This window comes from Galeopterus variegatus, unplaced genomic scaffold (genome assembly GCF_000696425.1).
Source record: "Galeopterus variegatus unplaced genomic scaffold, G_variegatus-3.0.2 Scaffold1029, whole genome shotgun sequence".
Classification (NCBI taxonomy): domain Eukaryota; kingdom Metazoa; phylum Chordata; class Mammalia; order Dermoptera; family Cynocephalidae; genus Galeopterus; species Galeopterus variegatus.
This window is the reverse complement of record NW_007727140.1, coordinates 54,037-80,618: the sequence shown is the minus strand read 5'-3', so window position 1 is coordinate 80,618 and position 26,582 is coordinate 54,037. Positions and strand designations below refer to the sequence as shown.

At 36.1% G+C, this 26,582-nt stretch overlaps 1 protein-coding gene across 1 annotated transcript in view; it reads right to left on the bottom strand.

The window, feature by feature from the left end:
• SEL1L (sel-1 suppressor of lin-12-like (C. elegans)) overlaps positions 1-26,582 on the bottom strand; it is a 53,997-nt gene that overhangs the window by 24,702 nt on the left and 2,713 nt on the right. Inside the window, exons 2-8 of the mRNA XM_008574294.1 lie at positions 23,091-23,128; positions 22,061-22,292; positions 6,061-6,228; positions 4,607-4,712; positions 3,590-3,752; positions 983-1,036; positions 833-892 (exon numbers count right to left, since the gene is read on the bottom strand). Of these exons, the coding sequence (XP_008572516.1) occupies positions 833-892; positions 983-1,036; positions 3,590-3,752; positions 4,607-4,712; positions 6,061-6,228; positions 22,061-22,292; positions 23,091-23,128 (821 nt within the window). The remainder of the gene's footprint in view (positions 1-832; positions 893-982; positions 1,037-3,589; positions 3,753-4,606; positions 4,713-6,060; positions 6,229-22,060; positions 22,293-23,090; positions 23,129-26,582) is intronic.

Sequence of the window (26,582 nt, the reverse complement as noted above, 5' to 3'; positions counted from 1 at the left end):
GGGGGGGGGGGGGGGGGGGGGGGCGTACTACAACTTATTCATCTTTGGAATCCCAATGATAAATACTCAAATATTTTTTAAATATATATGGGTAAAATTATCTAAGATCCACCCAGTTGGCCAGAAAACTAGATTTTCCTTCTTTGTTAAGTCTCATATCCCATCAGTGACAAAGCCTGTCAATCCTTTCCAGATTTTGGACTGGTTTCTCTGCTTTCAGTCTCATTTCCACTCAGTCTATCCTTTACATTCCTACAATAATGAACTTAACATATTCATTTGAAACATACTAACTTTGGATCAGAGGTCATATGATTTACTCAAAATCTGTTTATAAAGTAGAAGGCAGTTTAAACACCTTAGCAGAAAAAGAATTTGGTGGATTCTATATTCACCATTAAGCTATTTAAGTAATCGATGCTATCAGGTAACACATAAGAGATATTCTTTAACGTCCTTTATAGTACAGTTTTTGTAAAGTAAAATCATCAATTTAAATGTAAAGTCTATGATAATCCAATCTAAAAAATGATTCTGACAAACAATTCCAACTCAGAGAAAATAAAAAAAGAACCATTTATCAGATCTTTATTTTTAAGGGCAATCAGCCAAACTAAACATTTTAAATTTGGACTCCACCAACTCTCATCCTCATATAGATTCAATTTGATATATCAATCAACAAGAATTTGAAGGATTTTCAAGTGAATATTTGGTCTTAATTATTATAAGCAAATTTCAGTCATGAAGGCTGGAAAAGTTGTGGCCAATGTAAACCACAAATTTTTTGTGCTACTTAAGATTATCAGTCTTCCACTGAAGTCATACTTACCAAAACCATGTGGGCTATCAGATTGCCCCCAAGAGCTCCAAAAGTATAATATACAAGGGCCTGTGAAAGAGCAAAAGATGCTTAATTGAACATTGGTCTAGATCTACTAAATTCAAATTGTAATATACAATAAAGTTTTAATAGTATTACCTTTGCCTGACTTGAATTAACACCAAGTCCAGAGGCATAGAGAAAGCCAAGAGCCTGAAATAAAATGATAAAAGTAAGAATTCTTCCTCTGATGAAAGTTTATCCAAGACAGACACAGTTTTATGCACTATGAAAAGATGTAAGACTCTTTAAATGCTAAAAGATTTGGGTGCAAGTATGCACAACTGTGGAATTAAAGAGCCTCAGACATGCATTCAGGGTTTTATAAATTACACAATTAAATTTAAACAAGTCGAAAAGTTTAGCTTGAAGATTAAAGACAATTTAATAAAATATTAATTAGAAAGACAAAGAACACACTTAAAAATAATTTTTACTTCATCTTTATGAACAGCCATTATGAAGACAAAACAACTTCCATATCATTACATCAACATATTTCTCCATCTATGTAGAGTAGGATACACTATGAATAAGGACAAGAGATTACTAAGATAAATTATCCCAGGAATAAAAAGAGGAATCAAAGAGTCAGGCTGAAGAGATCAAGGGAGAAAGGTCATTTTGCAATGCAAGAGCACACATAATTTTCTAAAAAAAAACAACCAAACAATGTATTGATAAAGTTCTACCCTTTGCCCTCTGTGGATCATTCTAGATGACAAAGTATAAGCTAAGGTTACAAATGCAGGTGTGGCAGCAACTGCTAGTGTTCATCAAAGTCCAGGAGCTCAGAGGAGCTGAAATGTAAAGACATTTCCCAGCCCCCCTTGAAGTTAGGTAGGACCTTATGCCTAAGATGTGGCTGGAAGGGATATAAGGCATTTTAGGCCTGGCCCTTAAAAACATCCCAGAGAATCCTCCCATCTTTCTTTTCCCTTCATGCTGGCTTGGAAGCCCTGTGTTCCAGACGAAGTAGCTACATGATACAAGTAGCCCATGACTGGGATCACCATTTGAAAGAGATTAATGCAAGCAGAAGAACCGCATCAAGCCTGGCATGAGCAAGAAATAACTCTTTGTAGTGTTAAGCCACTGTAATTTGGGGAGTTTTGTTTGTTGCTTTAGGTAGAATTAACTATCATGGAGAGAGTGATTTGCAATGTATAAAGTGCTATGGCATTGTAACAACAACAACAACAACAACATCAACATCATCATCATCATCATCCTCACCACCATCATCATCACCATCATCACCACCATCATCATCATCATCACCATCATCATCATCATCATCACCATCATCCTAATAGGGAAAAGATGCCTTCTAAAGTAAAACCATTCTTTAGAGCAGAATGCCTCTGAAGATAAAGAATATATGTGTGAATTTTATATAAACTGATTTATGCAAAGAGAAAAAAGTTTTGAAAACAAAGGAGAATTAAGATATAATCTGTTTATAAAATAAAACTGAGAATATTAAAGGGCTGCAGACTTGCTAAGTATTCAATTCTATACAAAATTATGGTTATGATTCCTGTTATTATTTAAATAGTCTGAAAACAGACTTTCTCTGTGATTAGAAATTTTGTTCATCTTTAATCATATCCCATAGCTTGAATAAACCTGAATTACTGAAGGCATTTAAAATAAATGTGGTGGCCCCCTAAATCCATGTGTCAATCTTAGCGTTACTAATGGGGAAACAACCAGATATGATGTCATCAACTAATGTGATGTAATGTAGAATACAGAACATCCCCTCTAGTCAAAAATATTTTACTTGAGTTCTTTAGCCTTTATCTGTGACGTTCTGTTTACAGGAAATACAGGTGATGGAGAAACAAACTAAAGGACACCAGGAAGAAGCAAACAAATAGAAGTAGGACATTCTGCAGAAAAACTGGCCCTGTCTCTAACACAGGAAGAAAAAGGCAGGAGCTATACTAGAAATAACAATCAAATATAAGGTGTAGTCCTGGACTGGATACTGGTTTGAACAAAACAGATATAAAGAAAAGTTTGTGATTAAACAGCATATGAATATGGTGTGGGTACTATATGATGTAAAAATTTGCTGGAATGGAAAGGTGAAGGTTGTTGTTTGAAGTTATGGAACAGTGTGCAACAGCATCTCATTTTAACAAAAAATTCCTATGTATATATACATAAAGAGAAAGGTCTATAAGGGTAATATGTTGCATGCACCAACATATTACCACTGCTCATATCTGCGTGGTACATATGTGATGTTTACTTTCTTAGTTTTGTTAGTTTGTATTTCTAGTTTCCTATAATGGACACGTACTGTTTCTGTAATAAAATCTATTTTTTAAAAAGCACAACGATTAAAGAGAGATGCAGCCCCCTGAACACTGAAAAAAAATGCAATGGTGAGTAATTTCAGATAAAAAAATAATTACCTTCATATTTCATTCTCTACATATCTAATTTGGAAAACTACAAGTGTAACTTTGGCAAGAAACAACTGCAAGACTGACTTTACTGAAGGTAAATGTTCTCAGACTAAGGAAAAAGACTATTCAAGAAGACTGGTAAAATAATCTGCCACAAAATTAATATTTAAGGATATTTTATCTTCTAATCTTACTCGTTAAAAAAAAGTCAGGGCATAGAGAGTAGAGTGCTGTTAAAATTAAGAAGTGCTGTTTGCAGAGGATTCTCCACTAAAAGTGCACTTACAGTTTGTCCTTTGGGAGAGCCTTCCTCAGTCAGTTTCTCAAACATCTCTTTAGCTGCCTGGATATTCTGTGTCAGGTAGTCGCCAAACAAAAGAGCATATGACACTCTCTCCAGGGCCTTGGTATGGTTCATGCCTGCTGCCTTTTGAAGATACCGGTATGCTCTTTAATGTAAAAAATTAAGAAACCAATTAGTAATGTTTTGGAACTGCCATTAAACATTTTTTTAAGATCTACTAAAATGTAGCATAAATAATTTCCATATGCTATAGAATCCCCCTATGTTATCTTATTTCTACTAAATAATTAAATATGTAGAAAACATCTGGCTATTTTGTTTTTACATAAGGTACCAGTTCTCCCTGTTACCCTAATATCTTGGAATAGTCTAATTACACTAATAGTAATTTTACACTATTAGTAATTACTAATAGTAATTTTAAAAACTATTTAAAAAGTTAGCTAGATTTACAATAAGAGAACTCTAATATGATGATGTCCAGTAAATAATCCAATAATAACTGTTGCAATTTTCTTTTTAAATCTTTGTAGACTATAACAAAAGCCAACTGAAATTAAAATGACATAAATGTTAGAAGACAATCACTTGTTTTATGTTCTTCCAAGTGCAAATTTCTAAACTCTAGTCAAAAATTACAAAGCAAAAACAAAAAACAAACACCACACTTGAGAATTCCTTTTGTTTGCTTTATGTCATTTTGAATTCTGAATAGTATATGCATTCTTGGTTCTTAGAAACTACTACAACTTTAGTCAATTATTTCCGTTTTACTCACTGTTCATTCTTCTGATTAGTATTTATAAACATTTTATTCTAACAAGCAAAAATCTGATAAGAGCAATGACACTAATGCCCATAAATCACATTAAGTTTTCTTGTAATGACACTTAGGAAATCCTGTCTCTCAGTACAGTTTTTAAAAAAAATAAGTACCTGGCTATTTATTTCAGTAACGACCTATCTTGGGGGAAAAATGAACTTGGCAGTGCTACCTACTCTCTTTTTTGGCTTTTCTTATTGCTTCCATTGAGGATTTTCATTCCAGTCTGATACATCATTTCTGCTTCCTGCATTTGCCGTCTTTTAGCAGCCTCTTCTTCAGCTAAAAACAAAATGTCAGGTACATTTATATGGATTTTAATTCTATACCAATTATTTATCAAACATCAATATTTATTCTTTCTTTTGCGTAGCCATACCAGCACGATAAATCATCTTCCACTATTTCTGTATATGACTCTGAAAACTCTTGGTTTTAAGTATGGCCTTTACTTGACACAGTCAAGACTTCTAAAACAAAATATAAAAATCATTGAAATCACTTTCTTTTAGAGAAAGCAATACCAAGTTGCCTTTGAAGGGTACTTTTCCGTTAGAAATGCTAACATTTTTTATATAATTCAATTAAAATTTCAGACTAAATGCCAAGGACAGCTAAAATAAGGACAGAAGGACAGTAGTTGGAAAAATACTGTTGTAGTCAAAGGACACTTTAGCCCTATTTGAAATGCTATGTATCATTATAAGAAGACAGTAATTTATTAATTACACAATAAAAGTTAATAAAAAATGGATTTTTATAAAATACACATCCTGATTTAATGTTCAGCCTCACTAATATTTTCATACTCATTGATATAACACTGAAAATGACAGAATCATAGATATTTTCAAAAGTTATTTTGCTACTGTAATACAGCATTTTTAATAGAAATCTAGAACTCATCAAAAGATATAAATATTTCATTAGGACTAATATTTATAAAAGCAGAAGTGAATTCCTCTTATTAAAAAATCTGATGTATTAAACTAGAGTACCCAGTCATACTAGTCTATGTCCAAAGATGAATTATATTTGATGTTATCTTCTAGGAATGCCCAAATATTCTATCAGAGCCATTATTTTGAAAATGTTAATTGCTATTAAAGGGGATATATTCATTTATTAGAAAGTTTTTCCTGAAAACACAGCTTGCTAGTAGAGGTCAGCCCCTTTATACTGAGATTCAACTCAGGGCGGTTAAATATATTTGTCAAATGTTACCTTAGCACAGCATGTTTCACTCAAAGTGTTTTAAAAAGGTATTATTTATTTTTCTTCTAATCACTATTAACCTTCACCATAACGGTCTGTTTCCTTTATTGCCAAAAAATGTTTTATGTTAATTAATTTAGCAGCCTGCCTGAAGGATTTACGGAATAACCTGTGCACGCCAATGGAAAATCACCTCTAAAAAAGACATGAGTGCGATAAGCTGCCTGAGCGACAGCCTGGAAATAAAAGTCACCACATGCTTCCTTTTCTTAAGTCCATTCTTTAGGGCTACAAACACATCATCAATACTGGCCATTTCTGACCAAGGTGGTAAAGGATGGCTAGAAAAAGGCTTTAAAAATGTTACCCTATACGCAGAGCAATGTGGACGTGTCTCCTACTAAGCAATACTCACTTTCACAGAAGCCCCACTTTTCATCTGCCTTGTAGTCATAGGTTGTAGCACACCACAGTCTGCCATCTTCCCTCCCGTCTGATGTACATTCATCATATTCCTTATCCAGAAAAAGAAAAGGGAAGTGGCAGGGTTCCCCATGTGCTGTGCCTTCAATGGCGGTCAAAACTGGAAAGACAAGAAACCAAAATCTAAACATGAACACTACCTCTGGTATTAATGGATTCAATGCTGTCAATTTCAGCTATTAGGATATTAAGGCAAAGATACCTGATGTATGATTTGTAATGGGAAACATAAAAGGGCCAGCACTGATTTTGATTAGGGAAGACTTGAGATTAAGTCACTTTAGTAAACATGGCCAGCTGACTACTCAGCATCTATATCTAGCTTATAATTTCTGAGGTTCTTGAGATATATATATATAACCTTAGAATGTTAAGTTTATTGTAAAACTCCTGCCCAACAAGTGAGCAAAAGATGAAATGCAACTGGATCAGTTCCACTGCTCAGTACAACTTGCCCTTTTTTTCTGAATGCTGTAAGTCAATTTCTTTAATAATACAAAGTTATACAGGGAAAATGCTCCCCCAGGCAAAGTTTATCACTCACATACTGGTCTGTGATCCCACAGCATTTTATGAGAGTACTTATCATATGTACCAAGGTTATTTCTTTACCATAATCTAGCTCCCACTAGACTTTGAGCTTGTTAAGGGTATAGATCATATCTTTGATTTAACTAATTATTCTATAAATTCTTTCCCAGTATCTCTTAGGTGCGGGAATTATGCTGGGTGCTGGAAATGAGGTGGAGCAGAGGTCTCTGCTACACAGAACTTACTGCCTAGCGAGGAAGAGAGACATTCAGCAGAAGTGTGATGTATGTTTCAGACAAGAAAGCCTCTCCTGCTGGGAGCTGAGGTTTTAATTAAACCTCAAGGATGTGCAGGAGTAGGAGTGGATGAAAGGTTGTGGGTAGAAGTACTGCAGATAGAGGAAACAGCATGTGTTAAGAATCAAATGGTTGGCAAAAGTGGCAAGAGAAGAGGCTAAAGCAGCATGCAGAAGCCCGACTGGGGAGATCCTAATAAGTTTTAATAAGGAGTTTGGACTTTTATCCTGAGAACAATGGAAATTCACTGAAGAATTTTAAGTAGGGGTGACATACTCATACAGGTTGAGTACTCCTTACCTGAAACGCTTGAGACTAGAATTGTTTCAGATTTCAAATTTGTTTGGATTTTGGAATATCTATATTATACTTACCAGTTCAACATCTCTAATCCAAAAATCTGAAATCCCACATGCTCCAATGAGCATTTCTTTTGAGTGTCACGTCGATGTTCAACAAGTTTTGCATTTTGGAACATTCCAGATTTTTGGATTAGGAATACTCAACCATACTTACATTTTATTAAGAGAGTGGAGAAAAAAATGGAGAGAAGCAAGGCTGAATACAAGGTGATCAGTTTAAAGATTGTGACGGCAGTCTAATACAGAGGCAACGGTAGCCTCAAGAGGGCAATGAAGTATGAAAGATGTGGATACACTCAAGTGATACTGAGGGGGTAGATATGGAATCACTCACTAGATGTACGGATGAGAGGAAAGATGAGTCAAGAAAGACTCCCAGGTATTAGGCTTCAGGTGTGGATAGACGGTTGCCCTTACTAAGATAGAGAACACTAAAAGAGGAGTAGGTTACTGGGTAGGGATGATATGGATCAGAAGAAAGACAAATTAAGCATTGATCCTGCTACATTCCAGGTGCCTATAAAGTCAAACAAACAAGTGAAGATGTGTCAGATATCTTTTTGGCTGTAGCTAAAGAGAAAATTCTACAGTATATAGATAGCACTCGAAGTCAAGGGTATACATAAGAATGCTGAGGGAGAGGTATACATGAAGACCAGAGGTCCAGGACTAAGCCTAGAACCACAAATCGTAGACACATGTCAACTGCCACTCGTCATCTTTACATGGAGAACATAATTGGGCAGCAAAGCTCAAGGACGAAGAGTATAAGTTGTGGAATCAGAACACCTGATGCAAATCCTACCACTTATTAGCTGTGCATTCAAATTATTTAATCTCTTATCTATCAAATTATTTGGAGGTAACTTCCTTATCTCCAAATAGGGATAACTGTCTTTACTGCATAGGGCTACTTGTGAAGACCGACAGAGACCATACGTGTAAAGGACCCATCATAGTGCCTATCACTTTAGGTAATAAGAGTTCAAGAGATGACAGCTGCTATTGTTATTACTAGCATCCCTGTTCTGAAAGGCTAGACAGTAGCACTTCTCTCCAACTTAAAAAAACCAAAAAAACAAAAAAAACAGATCATAAGATACTAATTTTAAAAATATTTTCAGTAAGTTATGAGTGACAAAATGAATTTCAAATTGTTTAACACCAGGTAAATGTCATTCATTACTCTGGTAATCACTAATCAGGGGCAAATAACTTCACCTTTGATCTGTCCATGTTTTAAAGAAATGATCTTTAATGCAATGTATAGGCAAAGCATCCTTTAGTAACAACCTCAGAAGAGTTATTCTGATTACAGAATTTGAAATGGACATCTCTATGCACTGCAACTAGATGCAAATCTGCTTTGAAAGACAGTGTCTGTAGAACAATGGCTTGTAAACCTGAATTTCAAATTAAATAACATATGATGGTTTAAAGAATATTTAATTTTTCTGTGATAATAGAAATCTTTGTCTTAAAAACAAATATCATAGGAATTCTATTTGTCAAACTTATACTTTCTAAATGTTTCAAATATACAAGAGAATTCTTTCATGTGATGAAACTATACAGCGGAAAAGAAACTGGAGAAAAACCAAAGGTTTTAATCTGCTGATTCTGCACTAACATAAGCAGGAACAATCCCCAGGATGCACCTGCTTCATCAAGTTAGTCAAAACTGAAACTTGTCAAAATAATGCATTCATTTGTGAGTTACTAGAAAGAAAATTTGTATCTCTCACTACATTCTCCAAGAAAAATCAAAATATGAAACTTACTAACTTGTTTGTTTTAAAATTTTCCAAAAGTTACTGAGATTTCCTAGTTTCAATCAATTATATGAAGTAGAAATTCCTCAAAATGGTGTTAATTTCAATTACTTTTCTTTCCATGGAGAAATTCTGCAATAATTTCTAAGCTAACCTTTTGAAAACCTCCACAAGAACAGTACCAATTTTAAAAACAAGGTAATCACTGTGCTGGTATAATGAAACTGACTGGTTATGCAATTTAAATCAGTGATAGCCAGGAATCACATCTGACACTTTTAAAATGAAAGGAGGAAAATGTGCCATTAAGTAAATTCTGAAGCTTCATGTAAAAATTCACATTTTCTAGATAAGAAATCATATTTTGGCTCTACAATGACATAAGTATTATCATAATCTATCTAGATCTGAAGAGTAAGATATTTAATTTATGGTAAATAGGAACTTACTGTAATAATGAACAGACTGCTTTACGTGAGGGTCTTCAAAAAGTTCACGGAAAGATTCGTATTGTCCTTTAACTCTATTTTTCCATGAACTTTTTGAAGTATCCTCATAACTAGTAGAAATCTGCTCTTACAAATTCAATTAAAATTGCTTAAGAAAGCTAGAAAAATAAAAAACAAAGAGCAAAATGAAAACATTCAGTGTTGGCCAGAGCATGGATAAATGGACACTTTCACACTGTTGCCAGGAGTATAAATTAGTACAACTCCTTAAAGAGGGGCATTTGGTAATAGCTATTAAAATTTAAAAGGTCCTCATCTTTACATTTAGCTTTTCTACTTCTAGGACGTTTACTTGCAGAAATGCTCTCACAAATATACAAACAGATCACATGCACAATACTTGTGTAGTATTATAATCTTAAAAACAAAAAGAACTTTGAGTCTATTGATAAAATTAGTTAAATAATTTATGATGCAGCCATTAAACAGAAATCTGGGCATCACTGACACAGATAGATTAAAGGTTACTATAGAGTCCTGTAGAAAGGGAAGAGATCCAAAGGCTGAATCCTGCGGCAAGCTCATGTTTCAAAAGCAGGCCAATATAAGGAACCAGCAGCCAGGTGAAGAAAGCATCTTCAGAGAAAGAAACAAATACTGGTGAGGGGTCATTAAAATGAGGACCAAGAACTGAGCAGGCATTCAGCAATTAGAATGTGATTGGTGGAGAACAGTACATTTAGTGGTCTGGAGGGGGCTCCAGCCTTGCTGGAGTCAGATTATAGAATGGAAAGAGAAGAGGTGAAATCAGTAATTATACACAACTTTTTCAAAGAATTATTCTATAAAGGGGAGTGAAGAGTGGGGTGGTAGCTGGGGAGGAACTTGAGCACAGACGTTTTTGTTTTTAACGTATAAGATATTACAGCTTGTTTCAATATTAAAGGAAAGAATCCAAAGAGAAAAATGTAAATGTGGCTAGAATGTTGTTATATATTGTCTTCAGAATACAAATGCATCTCTTCCTCATTTTTCATTGAAAAATTAAAACAAAATTCAAAAAGTTAACATCGTGATCTATACATATAAACACAAAGAATTTAACTTTATAAATTTCTCAAAGAACTTTTGTAGTGCCATTAATGATTGATATCGTATCTGCAAGTTTAGATGGGTGTTCTGTTAAATAAGAAAATAACTATTTAATCATGCTGCTTGTCTAAAGCAATCTTGTACTTCCAAACACAGAATAAAAGTAGCATTTTAATCAAATATATTTGCAGTCAAAGACAGTTGAAAAACAAGGATTTAATGTTAAAAAGCTACCAACCTCAAGACAACTGTCATAGTGTTCACCAATTTTAGTAAACACCAGATGAAATCCCAACCAACCAACCAATTGTCACCAAAAAAAAATCTCCAAAGTACTAAAAACAAAGCATCGGTATAGATGATTTAATGTAAACCATACTTGATTTAAGTAAACAATGTAGGCCAAATAAAGAGGTATTCACTGTTGCCCAGGAACATGCTATAGTAATATACTGAAGAGAATACCAATGTTATATTTGATACAATCAGATTGCATCCACCAAAAGTTGGGAATTGCTAAATACAGGTGAGAAACTACGTTTATAAACATGTAAACACACACACACACACACACACACACACACACACACACACACTACAGCAAGGAAGGCATTGCTTTACATATTAAAATGTATTTTTCACAAGAAAAATGAAATGTAGTCATATGGAAAATGAACAAAACATAAGACCAGAGTTCATACAAAGCTCAGTTCTCTCTGTGAGAAGAAATTAATGATTTTAAAGTAGAAACAGAAGTACTGGTCCACATACCAAGAAAAAAGTGACTACCAGGTGACAGGCACCGTTGAAACCACACAGAGTAAAACTTACTTAAGACAACTCCTATTGGAGAACAGTGAGTTTCTCTAAATAATGGCTTTAAACATAGTTCCTTGAGTTTCAAAAGCCCTGGTGAGCTGGGGGCTTTCCCATAAGGATGGTTTCCTAAAGGAGTTTCCTTGCATAAATAATTTCTTGTAAAACTAAACCAAACAAACAATAAGAAAAAATACCTTTTCATTAAAGTTAAGACCTGTTGCAGGCAACAGGTCCTATGTTTCCTTTACCTCCCATCTTTTGTTCCATCTGATTACTAGGTAAGGGTTGCTCCTTCCCTGCCAACCCCATGTGAGCAACAATGAAGCAGAAACACCATCCTATTACTAAACAAGCTCGCTTCCTTCAGAATCCAGTTTTAAGCAGGATTTAGTAAGTTTAAACTCAGTTCCTTTTGTGCCATTCAAAATAAATCAAGATGCTAGTTATTCTATTTAATTTTTCTTCTTTTTATTTTTTAAGACTAAGGATAATGTGTTTATTGCAGAAGATAATCCAAACAATAACAGTGTATACAATTAAAGAAAAATCACAGTCATCTTTTACCTGCTGCTTCAAATTCTTTTTCTCCAGAGGTAATGACTGTTAGCAGAAAAGTAGTACTGGACCTTTTTCTTTTGCTAACAGATTTTTAAAAAATGGCTTCTTTTCACATAAAGGATCTACGATGGTTAATTATGTGTATCAATCTGGCCAGGCCACAATGCCCAGATATTTGCTCTAACATTATTCTGTATGTTTCTGTGAAGGTGATTTCTGGATGAGATTAACATTTAAACTGGTGGATTCTGAGTAAAGCAGACGACCCTCCACAATGTTGGTGGACCTCATCCAATCAGACGAAGGCCTGAATAGAACAAAGACTGACCACCTTGAAGAAGAAGGAATTCTGCAAGCAGATAGCCTTTAGTTCTGTTTCTCTCGAGAACCCTGAATAATACAGGATGATACTAAGTGAATTACTTTACAATATGACAGTTTAACTTAATATATCACTGACATCGTTCCAGGTGGCAGTCAGGCAAATTGGCTATTGGTTCTTAACCATTCCCCAGGTGATGGTTTTGGCAGTGTTAATAGTGTCTTCTGAGAAGGCTTCTGCTCTTCTCATGCTGGCACCACCCCTTCCTGAGGACCCGGGACCTGGAAGTGCAGCCACCATCAGGTTTGGCCATGTGGAAAAAACATGATGAGGAAACCAATCTACTAAGGAGGCTGAACAGGAGAGAAAGAAAATGCTGGAGTCTTTAATGGCACAACTCCTAAACTGCCTACCTATGGAGTTCTGGTTATGAGAGCCAAATAAACCTCTCTTTCTGCCACTGTTTGATTTTCTGTTATTTGCAACAAAACAGGTTCCTTTTAAAATGGCTACGCGTATTCTTCTATAATAGGGAATACCACAAAGTAATCACTCCCCTCTTGATGGCCATTTAGTTATTCATTTTCAACAAATGTTTATTGACATGACGTGCAGAAAATAGTTAACACAGCAGTCCTGTTATCCTTTGAAAGGCCTTCTTGTAATGTGGGCATATGCTGGTGTCTGGGAATGAAGATTTCAGAAACGTTCCCACCATTGTAACTTATATGTGGCTCCCTGTGCCTAAACTGTTTGTACAAATATGTGGTTTAAGCTCAACACCTGTTTTCTTTCCGGGAATCTACAATTTTGTGACCTGCTAGGCAGAGGGTGATTACATGACTAGTTCCCAATAAAAACTCAAGGCACTGGGTCTTCAGTGAGCTGCTCTGGCAGACAACATTTCACATGTGTTGTTACAATGTGCTGCTGGGGGAATTAAGTGCATTCTGTATGACTCCCTCAGGAGAGAACTCTCAGAAGGTTGTGCCTTATTTCCTCCAGAGACTTCGCCCCATGCACCTTGCCCTCGTGCTGATTTCGCTTTGCATCCTTTTGCTGTAATAAATCATAACTGTGAATACAACTGTATACCAAATCATTAAACCTGAGGATGGTCTTGTGGACCCTTGACACAGTTGGTATCAGAAGTGGGATTTGCTAGAATGACCCAGATTCACTGAAATATGGTGAAAGCATTGTTTGGGAAGGGGAAGGATGGGGAAAGGATATGATGAATCTTTTTGCCCAGGTGGTTATGGAGTCATCCATGGTGTGAAGCAGCAGCTGAGCTATTGTCTGTTGTGAGAGGCAAAAGTTACCCATGAAATCTGAAAGTGATGGATGCAACTCCAGGAGAGTTGGTTTGCTGGATCCCCTGGCTGCTTTTGGCTCTGCTGGCCTAAGTGAGGGAAAAAACTGTATAGCCCAGGTGAGGCTTTTGGTTTTTGTTCTAAATGGGAGGAAAAAGGGCCTGCAAATTCCCAAGTATGGGCCAAAAAAAAAAAAAAATGTTAAAAGCTTACATTGCTCTCTCCTCTAAGTAAGGGGGAAAGTTAAGTAAGGTCCCAGGACAGGAGCAAAGTTTTAGATAAACTAGAAAAAAAAGTGGGGGCAGGTAACACTCTAGCATTTTTTTTTTTCCAGCCTGGCTGCTGCTGCTGCTGCTATAACCCAAACATTTCAGCCTGAATCTTCCCTCGCAGCTGTAATGTTAACACTGCAAACGCTGAATTTATTGCTAGGAGTTTGAGTATATCGCAGTAAGGGGAAAAAAAAATGTATTTTATGGCTATTGCATCTCGATGTATGGTAAAATTGATATAAAAGGTTAAATACTTGTAATTTCATAAATTCCAGATCCAGGGAAGCTCAAAGGTTGTGTTAGTGAAAAACAACCTCCATGCTTTTTGCTGCCAGTGGGTGGGTTGGAATTTAAACTGAGTACCGGAAACAGAACATCTGTAACTGATGATTTCTGCTATGGAAGATGTGGGTTTTTGCTTATTAGAGCATTTGGAAAAAGGAAGACATTTAGGAAAAAGAGGTAATCTTCAGATGGAGACAGGCTTTTGGAGTTTTAAAAAGCAGATTTTAGCTTGCTAATGAGTTCTTGTAAAAGCAGAGGTCTGACCCTTCAAGGCTTAGGATTTTCCAATTTGATGAGCACATTTTTGAGTGGGTCAACTTGGACTCTATGACTGACAAAAGGACTTAGAAAAGCCTTGCTTATCACTTGGACTTTCAGGCCCTGCAGTGTCTTGCCTCTGTCGCTGCTGAAAAAAACTCTTTGGCTTTTTCTGAATCCTGAATTCACAGATCTTAACTACCTGGATCTGATTCTAAGCTGGTAGAGCTTGCAGCCTCAGTGTGAGCTGTGCTGAAATGAAAGCAGGCAGAGGCTCAATGAATAGAACTCAGACTCTGAAACCCTGCACATTTAGGATACCTCTCTCTAGGGCCCTAAACTGTGAAAAAATCATGAATACTTGGCTGGACTGTCTGGGTCACAGGAAAGTGCTTGTTCTTTGATAGGACCACCTGAAATCCAGCTGCTCATTTGCTGTGCATTTCTGATACAGACACTAAAAGTATTCTTGTGATTACTGCCGAAAGCTCAAGTTGGGAAAAGAGGGTACATTGCAGGGACTGTGGCCCTCTACTCACTCCTGACAGGTTGATCGACTTCCAATCCTGTCTGGAACATATCTTGCTGCTGCTCACTCCTTGTGTCTGGCTTTCCCTATTGCCTGCAGTTTACAGCAATGGACTGGTCATCTGACTCCGCTTCCCTTGCCTACTCCTGCTCCACATGCCTCAGTGCAATATCATTAGTAAGTGCAATTGTCTTCAGAGAGGGGCTGATCTTTTCTAGGCTGCTCACTGGATAAATGGTCAGGATGAAAGGGGTGGGAGGTTATGTAAAGCCAATTTGAAAATTTTCGAAAATGCAGGATTTCATCCTGACCAACTGCTGAACCTGATGTCTTTCTGGTTAAGTTGTATAAAAATGCTTTTCTGTGAAGATGCTTTGTTCCTCTTGCACACAACCCCTTCACACAGACGGTCTAGACGAACATAGGGCATGACTAAGTAAAATTATGATTTCTGAATGGCAACACTGATTTTGTAACAACTGAGGAAAACAATCCAAAACTCCTGCACCCGAGTAGGCACAGAGGGGAGCTGGCAATGATTTTTTCTTAAAACTGTTTTTGGAAGTTTCCACCTCTTCCTAAAGGAACATACTCTGCACCTTTCTAAGCTGTTGAGTTGTTCTGAATTCATGCCCCTGAGCCTATGACTGCACCTGACAGGGCTGACTATAAGACAGCAGGAGATAGCCCAGGTCCTGCACTTTCCATGCGGAAAACCTTCAGATGTTGTCCACATTCATGAGGTAGGTAGATGGACTGGTGTCGTGGACAGCAATACCACTTGGAGCTGACTGGCAGTCCCTCTGACACTGGGAACTGAACTAAATTATTTGGGCTGGACTGGGAACCCTAGGACAAGGCGCCCATGGGGGGAGGCCACATTGTACTGCCTGATTAATGCATGCCCCGCTTGGGATGTCACAACAATTGTAAATTCTTTGTTTCCAGGGTTATTGTGTGCACCCTCTGGGATCAACTCTCATAACCCTGCCTCAACACTGGAAGGCTTTCAGGTCAGATTCTACTTACTGACCACAGTCATGCAGTGCCTGAATTAATGCCTTGGGCCAGGTAAAAAAAGGTTAATACAGAAACTCAAGGAGGAAGTCATCTGGCTTTCTGAAATAAAACAAATCCCATTCATCATAATGGTTTAACTGGCTAAGTCTAGGACTTTTAGAAAGACATTACTAAAATCAATACCGCAGGTTGGTCTCACTACTGTCTGGGTCTTATTGATAATAACTTTGCTGTAAAGACGCCTTGTGTAATGACCAAGAGGGTAGACTGTGCAGAGGAGAGTTAACACAGCAGGCCTAAACTTCTATCCTTGAAAACACCTGCTCACAAGGTTGGCCAGTGGCTGACATCGGGAACTTAGATATCTGGAGAGTTCCCACCATTCTAACTGATAAGAGTGGCTCACTTAAACTGTACCAACAATATGGTTTATGTTGAACACCTGCTTTCCTTCTGGGAGTCTGCAATTTTGATACGTGCCAGGCAGAGGGACTCAATTTAATCAGTCTGCAATAAAACCTCCAGGTACTGGGTCTCTAATGAGCTTCCCTGGTAGAAAACATTCCACATGTGTTATCGTAACTTGTTGCTGGGAAAATCAAGCATGTCTTGTGTGACCTTCCTGGGAGAGGACCCTGGGAAACTCACACCTGGTTTCCCCCTGACTTCACCACATGCTCCTTTTTCTTTGCTGATTTTGTGTTGTATTATTTTACTGTAATAAATCATAGCTGTGAATACAATTCTAAGTCCTTTGAGTCTTCCCAGAAAATCATTGAACCTGGGGGTATGGTCTTAGGGATCCCCAACACAACTAGGAATAAGTGTGAAATGTCCAAGAAATAGCAAGAAGGCGAGTGTGACCGGAGTCATGTGAGTAAAGGGGACTGGCAGAAGATGAAGTCAGAGAGATAGGAGGGGCCTCATCGTGTAAGGCCTTGCTAGTAAAGGTAAGACCCATTGCATTTTATTTTGAGTATGACAGGAAGCCATGGGAGGCTTCTGACAAGAAGGAGGATCACTCTGGCTACTGTTAGAGAACTGACATTAGGGAGAAAGTGAAAGCAGGCAGGCCAGATAGATGCTCTTATAAAAAGGAAACTCTTCAATTGGGTGGTGTGGCAATTATGTCAGAAAGAAGAAACGCAAGTTTATGTTTATGTTTGAGTACATCTTTATGGATGAGTAGAAATTTGATAGATGGATTTGGGCAAGGGAGTGAGGAAGGCATTTTAAGCACTGGTGAGAACCTATACAAAGGCTCAGAGGCAAAAGTGCATGGTGTATCTGAAGAACTGAGAAGCGCTTAGTATTGCTGAAAAAGGATGTCTGGGGGAGAGCTGTAGGAGATAAGGTTACAGAAGCCGCTGTCATGTCAGACACTGAAGGCTCTGTGAATCACGCTAAGCAGTGTGCACTTCATCTCATAAGCAGGGTTGTGAACAGGGGAGTCAACTTTGTGTTTCAGAAAGATTGGTATGGCAGTCACATGAGAGGCTGACAAAGGCACTCCCTTTTGAAGTAACTGTCATATAACCCAGTTCTAATGTGGCTGGAATTGCACACACACAAACCTATATATATGCAGCTTACATGTCATATTTGCATAAGTTCTTAAGCCTTTTCCTGTATTAAGAAATTAAAAACAAGTCTAAATTATTAAAAAACAAACTGAAACAAATGAATCTAAATGTTTATAAATTTGATATAACCACACAGAAAATTATTCAAGTGATTTTAAAATACCATATTATTACAAATCCCTAGTTAAATATATCCTAAGGACAAAAAGAACCATAAAGGAATGTTAGACTGCATTTGTGGTCCCATGGTTAGTGGCAGTGTTGCCACTATTATTTTGAAACTATACATACATATCTATTGGGAGACAGCAATGTAACCTTAATGCCATTAAGTACTAAGATTTTCAGTACCAACGAAAGGAGACATAAACATAAAAGGAAAGAAGCAAAAACCCTGATGGGGAGGAAAAAGCTAGCAGACTTGCAATATTCTTTCTTTTTACTGGCCCAAGAAAGAGAGAGTGATGTTCTGATCAAATCACCTTAGAAAAAAGCTAATGAGAGAGCTGATAAACACACTAAAGGCATTTACTACTAGAAGAGTCTTTAGTTGTGGAATGCAGGACAAACTTGTTCTGTCTAGATTGCTCATTACACATAAACATGGGATGTATGTAGGCAGGACTCTCTAGGAAATATCACATAAACTATGCAATTATCAGGGAATAAACTGGAAATGTCTCATAATGGCAATAGCTCCCTTTTGTGGAAGTGACGTTCCATATGCATCACTTAGAGGCCTTATATGTTAAAATCTGGGCCAGAACACATCCTAACTGAGGCAAGAAGGGACCTAGGAGCAGCTCTTGTAGTCTCAGACTTCTTTGCACTTTGCCCGTGTCTTGTGATAACTGTATCTTTGAAAATATCTACCAAGTTAGACACTGGGTAAAATCTCCAATTCTTGTAAGTCCAATTTGTCAATCCAACCCTTTTGTTTATCGCACCTGTAATATTTAATTTGAATTGGAAGTATCAGTATGAACGATACATTTCTTAACCCAATCCACCATAAAGGCCTACAAGCAATGATAACTCAGTAGTAATGCATACCCCTGGTGCCTAGATTGTAGTATCTAACCTACTAAAAGGAACCAGGTTCCTTGAAGAAACAGCTGACATTCATTTCTGGGTCAGGAAATGTATAAGATGAATTTGGGACATCTTGTTCTTCCTGAAAGGAAAAAAAGTTACATAAGATCACCAGGATCTAGCCAAAACAAAGAAATGGAATTCCCAATGGCTAAAAATGCAATGATTTGAGAAACAACAAAAAAATGGCTGCAATAGAGTGAAAAATAAAAATCCATGGAATTATAATGCTGCCTGTGATAATGTGAAATATATATTTGGTCTTTGTCCTGACAATATAGCTCCTAAAATCCTTGGAATCTCCAGAGAGATAAGAATTTCTTTTGTATGCTAATGAGGTGGGTGGTAGATGGGGGCTCCTAGATAGCCTTGGGATGAGGGCTGGATGCCAAGGGAACCAACCATGTGATCAGAGGGTTGGAACTTTCAGTCCCACCGCTCAACCTCCTGAGGGGACAGGGTCTGAAAGTTAAGCTGATAAATCAATGGCTAATGATTTAATCAATCATGTCTATATAATGAAGCTTCCATAAAATCCCAAAAGAACTGAGTTCTAGCAGTTTCTGGACAGCTGAACTCATGGAGTTTCTGGTAGGTGGCATACCCAGAGAGAGCATGGAAGCTCCACAACGATTCCTACATACCTTGCCCTAGGCATCTCTTCCATCTGGCTATTCATTTGTACCCTTTCTAATAAATGTGTAAATGTAAATAAGTGTCTTCCTGAGTTCTAAATTCTAGCAAATTACTCAGACCCAAGGAAGGGGTCTTGGGAACCCCAATTTATAGCCTGTCAGTCAGAAGTAGAGGCAAAACAATCTGGGGATTGCAACTGGCATCTGAAGTGGAGGATGGTCTTGTGGGACTGAGCCTTCAACATGTGGAATCTGATACTATCTCCAGATAGACAGCATCAGAATTGGAATTGAGTTGAATTAGAGGACAACCAGATGGTGTCTGCTGGAGAATTTGCCACAGAATTGATTGCTTGCTTGATATGTGGGGAAATAGTCCCACATAACTGGTGTCAGAAGTGTTTACTGAATGAGTGAAAGTAGGAAAAACATTTTGATCTGGGGATTTCTATATCTTTACAATGCTCAAAAGCAAAGCAAAGCAAAACAAATACAAACAATCAAAAATATATTCATTGGTCTTTGGAGGTTGCTAGGGCATCGAATTCTTCTCTGAGAACATTTCAAGGGAAAGAATCAAGAATTTATCCTGCCTTCCGTGTACAGACCATATTTCAGGGTAATCAAATACTTGATGAGGGAAAGTTCTTTATAAAAGAATCCCAGTAACCAATGCAGGAGGAATAGTAGAATTACAAAGGCACCATTTTGCAACTTCTAATGAAATAAAGGATCCAGACAACAAACATAAGTGGTTGCTGAAACCACTAGGCAAAAGATCAAAGAGAATGGCTGGATCAGGTTTCCGCCATCTGATCTCAATGATCAATCTCAACATGACTAAAAGTGGGACAATCTGATACTACATGCCTTGCACTGCAATGTAATAGAAAGTACACAACACCAGCTATGAAATATTCTCAATAAAAAGACTGAATCAAATCTACCCAAGCCTCTAGAGCTAACTCCCAGTTTACAGAAGATAGGAGAACAAGCTAAATGACATCACAAGGATGTGACCAGCTAGATCCAAAATGTGGGAAACAGTACAGCACAAAGGACATTATTTCTTTAACCAATAAAATGACACTTTAGAACAAGCGAGTGAGAACTGTTAAAGAGTAAGAGAAACCTAAGATCTTAGCTTGATTCAAACAAGCCAATTATAAAAAGGCACCTGAAACAATTGGGAAAACTGAACAAAGTCTGGATATTAGGTGATGAAGAAATAATAGCTAATTTTGTGATTTTGTTTAAAAAAAATTCTTACTTTTAGAAACACATAGATAAAAGAACATGTAGAATTTGCTTAAAAATACTCTAGGAAAGAAAAAAAGGGCAAATGTGTGTGGGATGGTAAAGAGGAAACAAGAATAGCAGAACGCTGCTGCCTTCTGAGGCTGAGTGACGGAGGGCACGAGGGGGTCACCACACCCTCTACTCCTGTGCATGTTTAAAAATCTCCCTAATAAAAAAATAAAGGAATGAATTAAACTATATTTGGCAAAAATGTTAAAATACTATGCTGAGGTACAGGAAAAGAGGTAGTTTCAAAGGAAGTAAACAGAATTACTTTTCTGAAGAACAATTTAACAATATATATCAAATGTCTTAAATTTTTACATTCAACAAATTTACTTTTAAGAATTCTAAGGAAATTTTCATGTCTGTGCACAAAGATACATCTAAAATGATCTCTCAGCAAAACATAAGCAACCTACGTTTAAGTTATGGTATATTTACATATAAATATTTTTCATAGCCATTAACCATCAAATTGTAAAAGAAATAAACATGGGAAAATGTTCACGCTAACCTGTTAAATGCAAAATGCAGGCTGTAAAATACTATAAAGTTTGACTCAATTTAGTTTTCTTAAAACTATTCGTACACGTAGAAAAAAGCCTATAAGAGTCTCCATGATGTTAATAGCTGTTATTTCTAGTTGACGGGATTAAGGTACTTCAAATTTTTCTGAAATGGTTTTTCTATTCATGAGTATCACAGTAAAACAATTTTATTTTTTCAAGTTCAAATCCTGAGAGCTGTTAATAATGGAATAATAAGTGGGTAAGGTGGTAATCTTTGAAATAATAAACTAAATGGCAGAAGGGTGGTGGGACAAGGCAGAGTGGACACGTTAATAATTAATTTTTAAGAGAATAGGTACTTAGCACACTATTGTGAGAAAGACCAAATTTTAAATTTAAAAGGAGAGGTGTCAAGGTGAAAGTCAGAAGAGGATTAAAGTTTATGTAAGTTTCAATTCGAGAGGGATAAATACCTAAATCAAATTACTTAGGATGATTGAAAAGGTTATTGTAGTAAAAATCTTAACACAATTCTGAAAATAACCAAAGTAGCATGTTAGACAATTCTTCTTGAGTTTGTATTTTTGTATCTCCCTGACAGATTATTTTAAAAAATTTCTTAGAAATTTATTTACATATCGGAGTCCAAAAAGAAATGTTAGGATATTAATATAATACAAATGCAATTTCATTTACTGAATTCAGGTCATATAACCTGGGTCAAATGTGTTAAGAGAATAAACTTCGATATACTAAAATCTAGAAAATCCAGTAAAACTATACTCTATACACTATATGTGGTTAATAATCAGTAAAACCAGCCTTCTTCAATATCTTCTTCACTCACTAGCTTTAAATTTCAGTTATCTCCTTCCTATATCAGGCAAAAGCCAAAAACAAACAAACAAACAAACAAAAAAACGTCCAGACTACCTGGTTTCCGTGCTTTCTTTGGTTCTTCATAGTCCTTGTTTTCTGGATTTGGAGATTCTAGAAAGCTGATTTCTTCTGTGACACTTTCGCCCTCCTGGTTTGTGAGGCTGTCTTCCTCTTCTTGAGTAGGGGATTCCAATTCTGACTCCTCCGAATCAAGAAATATCTGACCTGCAACTACTCTGCCTGCAGTGGTGTGGTCCTTTACTGACTCATCTGATGGCAAAGAAGTCTGAGAATATAAAGTATTTTTAGTTATCAACAGTATCAAGACTCTCCCCAACCCACTTTGACTATTACTTTTAGTAATCCAGGTATCATGTCTCCCTCAGCTCCCTGAAGTGCCACACTTCCTCATCTCTGTGGGCTTTGGCATGTGTTCATCACCTGCCTAACTCTTCCTCTTCCTCTGAATTTCATCTTAGATGTTACTTCCCGAAGTGTAGGTCAGGTTCTCCCTCTACAACCTTCCTCTATGATAGCCCTGTATCATTACTTCTTGTTTTTATCTATATTCCCTCTAACCTAGAGATCAGAGCTCCTACCTAATTTGGTCTCCTTGGATATGTAAGAATCAGTCTTATTCATTCAATCAACCAATAAGTCCATTAACCCAGACTGTCTTTTTTGAAAATTGATATTAGTGAAAATAAATGGCAGAGGTTAAGTCTTCAAAATTAAAAGAAACTGCAAACAAAAAATAGGAATAAAATCAATATCTCATCAGGCAGTAAAAATGCTGCTGCTTTAAGACTCTTACACCCCCCCACCCCTCACAGAGTACATTCAAGTTGAAATTAAACCTACTAGCCAACACTCTTAATGGAAATACTTTCTCTTTTGTAGGTAACTGACTCCCCCCTCCCCCCTGAAGAACTAGAACTAATATTAATAACACCTAACTTTTTCTTTTCTTTTTAATTCAATTCTGTCACTCAAAAGATGCATATTTCACATCCTTTCTAAGGTACACAACTCATGCTTTTAAACTGAGCAGCAACTATTGGCCAATGCAAATTTTAGTACACACCTTGGAATCTAAGGATTCATCTTGGCTGCCTTCTTCATCTGTAAATAAATTTTAAGACAATTTAATCATCTTTCTTGCTGGGAAATCACAGGTATTATTAAAAGAAAGCATCTGGTAAGTTTAGCAAATAATCAAACACGGGTAAACAAATCTAGAATTATTTAACAATTAGTTGTATTCAGCAACTGTTCAGAAAAGACTAAATGAAAGAAAAAAATGGATTGTGGGGAATAGTTTTTCTTTCTCTAGGGAAGACATTAGCTTCATCTGTTATACAAGTGAGAAGACCAACAGGCCCCAATACCAAACACAAACACTTCTTCAGATTCCACCCAATACTTCTATATATATTTAGTCTATTAATGAGAATGAATTACTAAGTTCATACAAATAAATCTTTAATTTCATATTCCAGGCTTCTACCTATTGTTTCTCTGCTCAGGATCTGGGGTTATAATAGTTTATTTTAGTGCTAATTAGCATTCTACTGTTCAGTAATACTAGTAAGTATTATTATTTGACAGAAGAGTTGCCAAATATATTTAGGATTTGTGTTCTACTTTTCTGAAGAGATAACCAGATATAAGTAAAAAGTAACATCATACTATAATTTAGTATTCAATGACATGATAGCTATTTATTAAGAAATCAATAGCTTATATTAAATAAATCATGAATCCAGACACTAGTTACACCTTTCTTCCAAATTCACACAGTCTGCTCTGGTTTTGTCTGATTCCATTAGTTTTCCTTCTATTATTCTTTCCATGTTCACTGGCTATTACTTCTATTCTGGCTGCTTGTTATTCTTTTCCCTGTTCTTATGTAAACACATGCAACAACCCAATATCCAGGTGCAAATGTTTAATCTTTGTATTACTTGCCAGTTTAAAAAAAACAAAACTGTCAGATGATCTCTAAGTTTCCTTCTTGCTCATAAAATTACCTCATTTTATCCAGGAGGGAGTTTCAGTATGGCCTGCTCCATAAGCTCTATGAGAAATTAATCAGTAGACAAAATGCTGTAAGACTATGTGATTTTTACTAGAAAATTTGGTATTATAGTTGCCATTTATCTTTACTTCATATGGTTATTTCCTAAATATTATTCATAACTTATAACTCTCTAAAACATAACAGAAACATGTTTGAAGTTTGTTATCAAAGTTCTGAGCTAGTTTAAGAAGTATAACCAATTCATTATTCACAAAATACACAAATCTATTTCACAATATTTATTTTTGAAATTTGAGAAAACCAGTCTACTATTGAGGTTTTGCCATATATGAAAGTGCTGTCAATTAAAAGAAAATCTAAACTATAGCTACTGTTCATATTCACTTACTTTTAGATTACCTTCAAAATATGTTTTATTTTTGGCAGGTGGAGAAAAGAGTATGACATGTAGTCCCATAGTGCTCATAACATTTAGGCAGTAGTGTCAATTAATTGATAATCAACCTTCACACTAACTTCTTCACAAGTATTACCCAAAGCCCAAATTTTAACAGATGGTTCAAATTCCATTCTCAGCAAGGATAGAAGAAAAAATTTATCTCTATTATATATCAAAGCTATATGTATAGATGTAGTTAATTAACCACAAATATCAACTATGTAATATATCAATAGCAGACATTAAATGTGCAAATGTACATGATATATCCCCACATACTGAACTTCTAGTTACAACTGTAAAGCACTAATCACTAAATTTAGTACCTCGTCATAACAGGTCACATAGGTAGCAAACAGGTAAATAATATAGCTAGCTATAAATAATTTAAAGATATGTACGTTTGAGACACTACAAGCTGTTAGGCATTAGAGTAGCAATAAGTGTTTTTGAATACCAAGAGACATGACTTGTGACATCAGGGTTATTTCATGTGAATTGCATCATACTTCTCTCTCTTTCCCTCTCTCTTTACAAACTAGGAATATATACTAAGATTACAGGTAAATAGAATTCTTTCTCAGTTACTAAACTGGGAAAGCCTCTTCCAGATGGTAGCCTGAAAACATAATTATTGTCTCTTTCAAACTGATGTACATATCCACATAACATTTCTTAAAAAGTTGCTTATAACCTAAGAACTTCTGATATGTAGTATTCAGGTAAGGATTGAAGATACTGAAGTTATGCATAAATAAAAAGCAAACAGTAATGCTTTAATAAGAACACAGACATCAAGCAACAAGAAAAAACAAAAGGATTCAATGCAAAGTCATGGATTTCTCACTCATTAGTATCACATTCAAAATACAGTTCACTGTAACTTTACACCTTCCTTTGAAAAAGATTAATTTTCATTTTTATTTTATTAGCTAACAAAGCTCCAACGTACCAGGGATATTCTTTCAGGAAATGCAAAGTCATGGATTTCTCACTCATTAGTATCACATTCAAAATACAGTTCACTGTAACTGTACACCTTCCTTTGAAAAAGATTAATTTTCATTTTTATTTTATTAGCTAACAAAGCTCCAACGTACCAGGGATATTCTTTCAGGGAAAAGTGATCATTACAAATTCATTTTCCCATCTGTCATGTAAATTAAAAGACTGATACACCAAATACAGAAAGTCTAAAGAGTTTGATGAAAAAAGACCAGATATCCTGTCTTCTGCTTTGCCACTGAATCTGTGCAGATCCTAGGATATCCTTGATTCTAAAAATTACCCCAAATCTGAGGCATGGCTAGCTAAGTTCGAGACCAGGTTTCATCACATATTAATACTGACACACATGGTTCAGTATCGAAAGCTTGCTCAATCTCCATTTTCTCAATCTGTCAAAAGGGGATAATACCATCTGTCCTGCTGACCTACAATAATGTTTTTAGGAACAATTAAAATAGTGAAATTAAACATTCTCTGCAATCTGAAAACGACTCTCTGAATTTACAGTACTGTTATAAATATTACCTGAAATACCCGGCAGGGGACCTAATTAAAAAGACTAATACTGTTTGGCACAAAGGAAAAAAGGGTATAAACCACCTACTTTTTCCTGCCCAAAATAAGAAAACATGCATTTCTAAATGAGAAAAATGATAGCCTTTTCACTATCATCTTGAGAAAATGAAAAATATCTTTTTAATCTTCTTTTTAAAATTTACTTATTCACAAGGAAAATGAGACTTTTCTAATATATTTACATGCTTCTAAACAAGACATTAGATAATAGCTACTAACAATGATAGGATCAAGATCCTCTTTGTTGGCTGATCATACTCTACCTGGTAATAAATGCAACTTGCTTTGGGTAACCACTTTTTTTTTGTCAAATACAAAATTACCATCAGAAACTTGATTTTTATATAGAAGCGAAACTTTAAACCTAAGCTTTTGAAATGAAGCTGAAATCCCATATAAATAAGCACTTTAATGAATGAAAAAGCCAACTGAAAAATCCATGTACTTAATTTATAAAACTTTATCTCGGGCCGGCCCGGTGGCGCACTGGATAGTGCGCTGCTTGGGAAGCG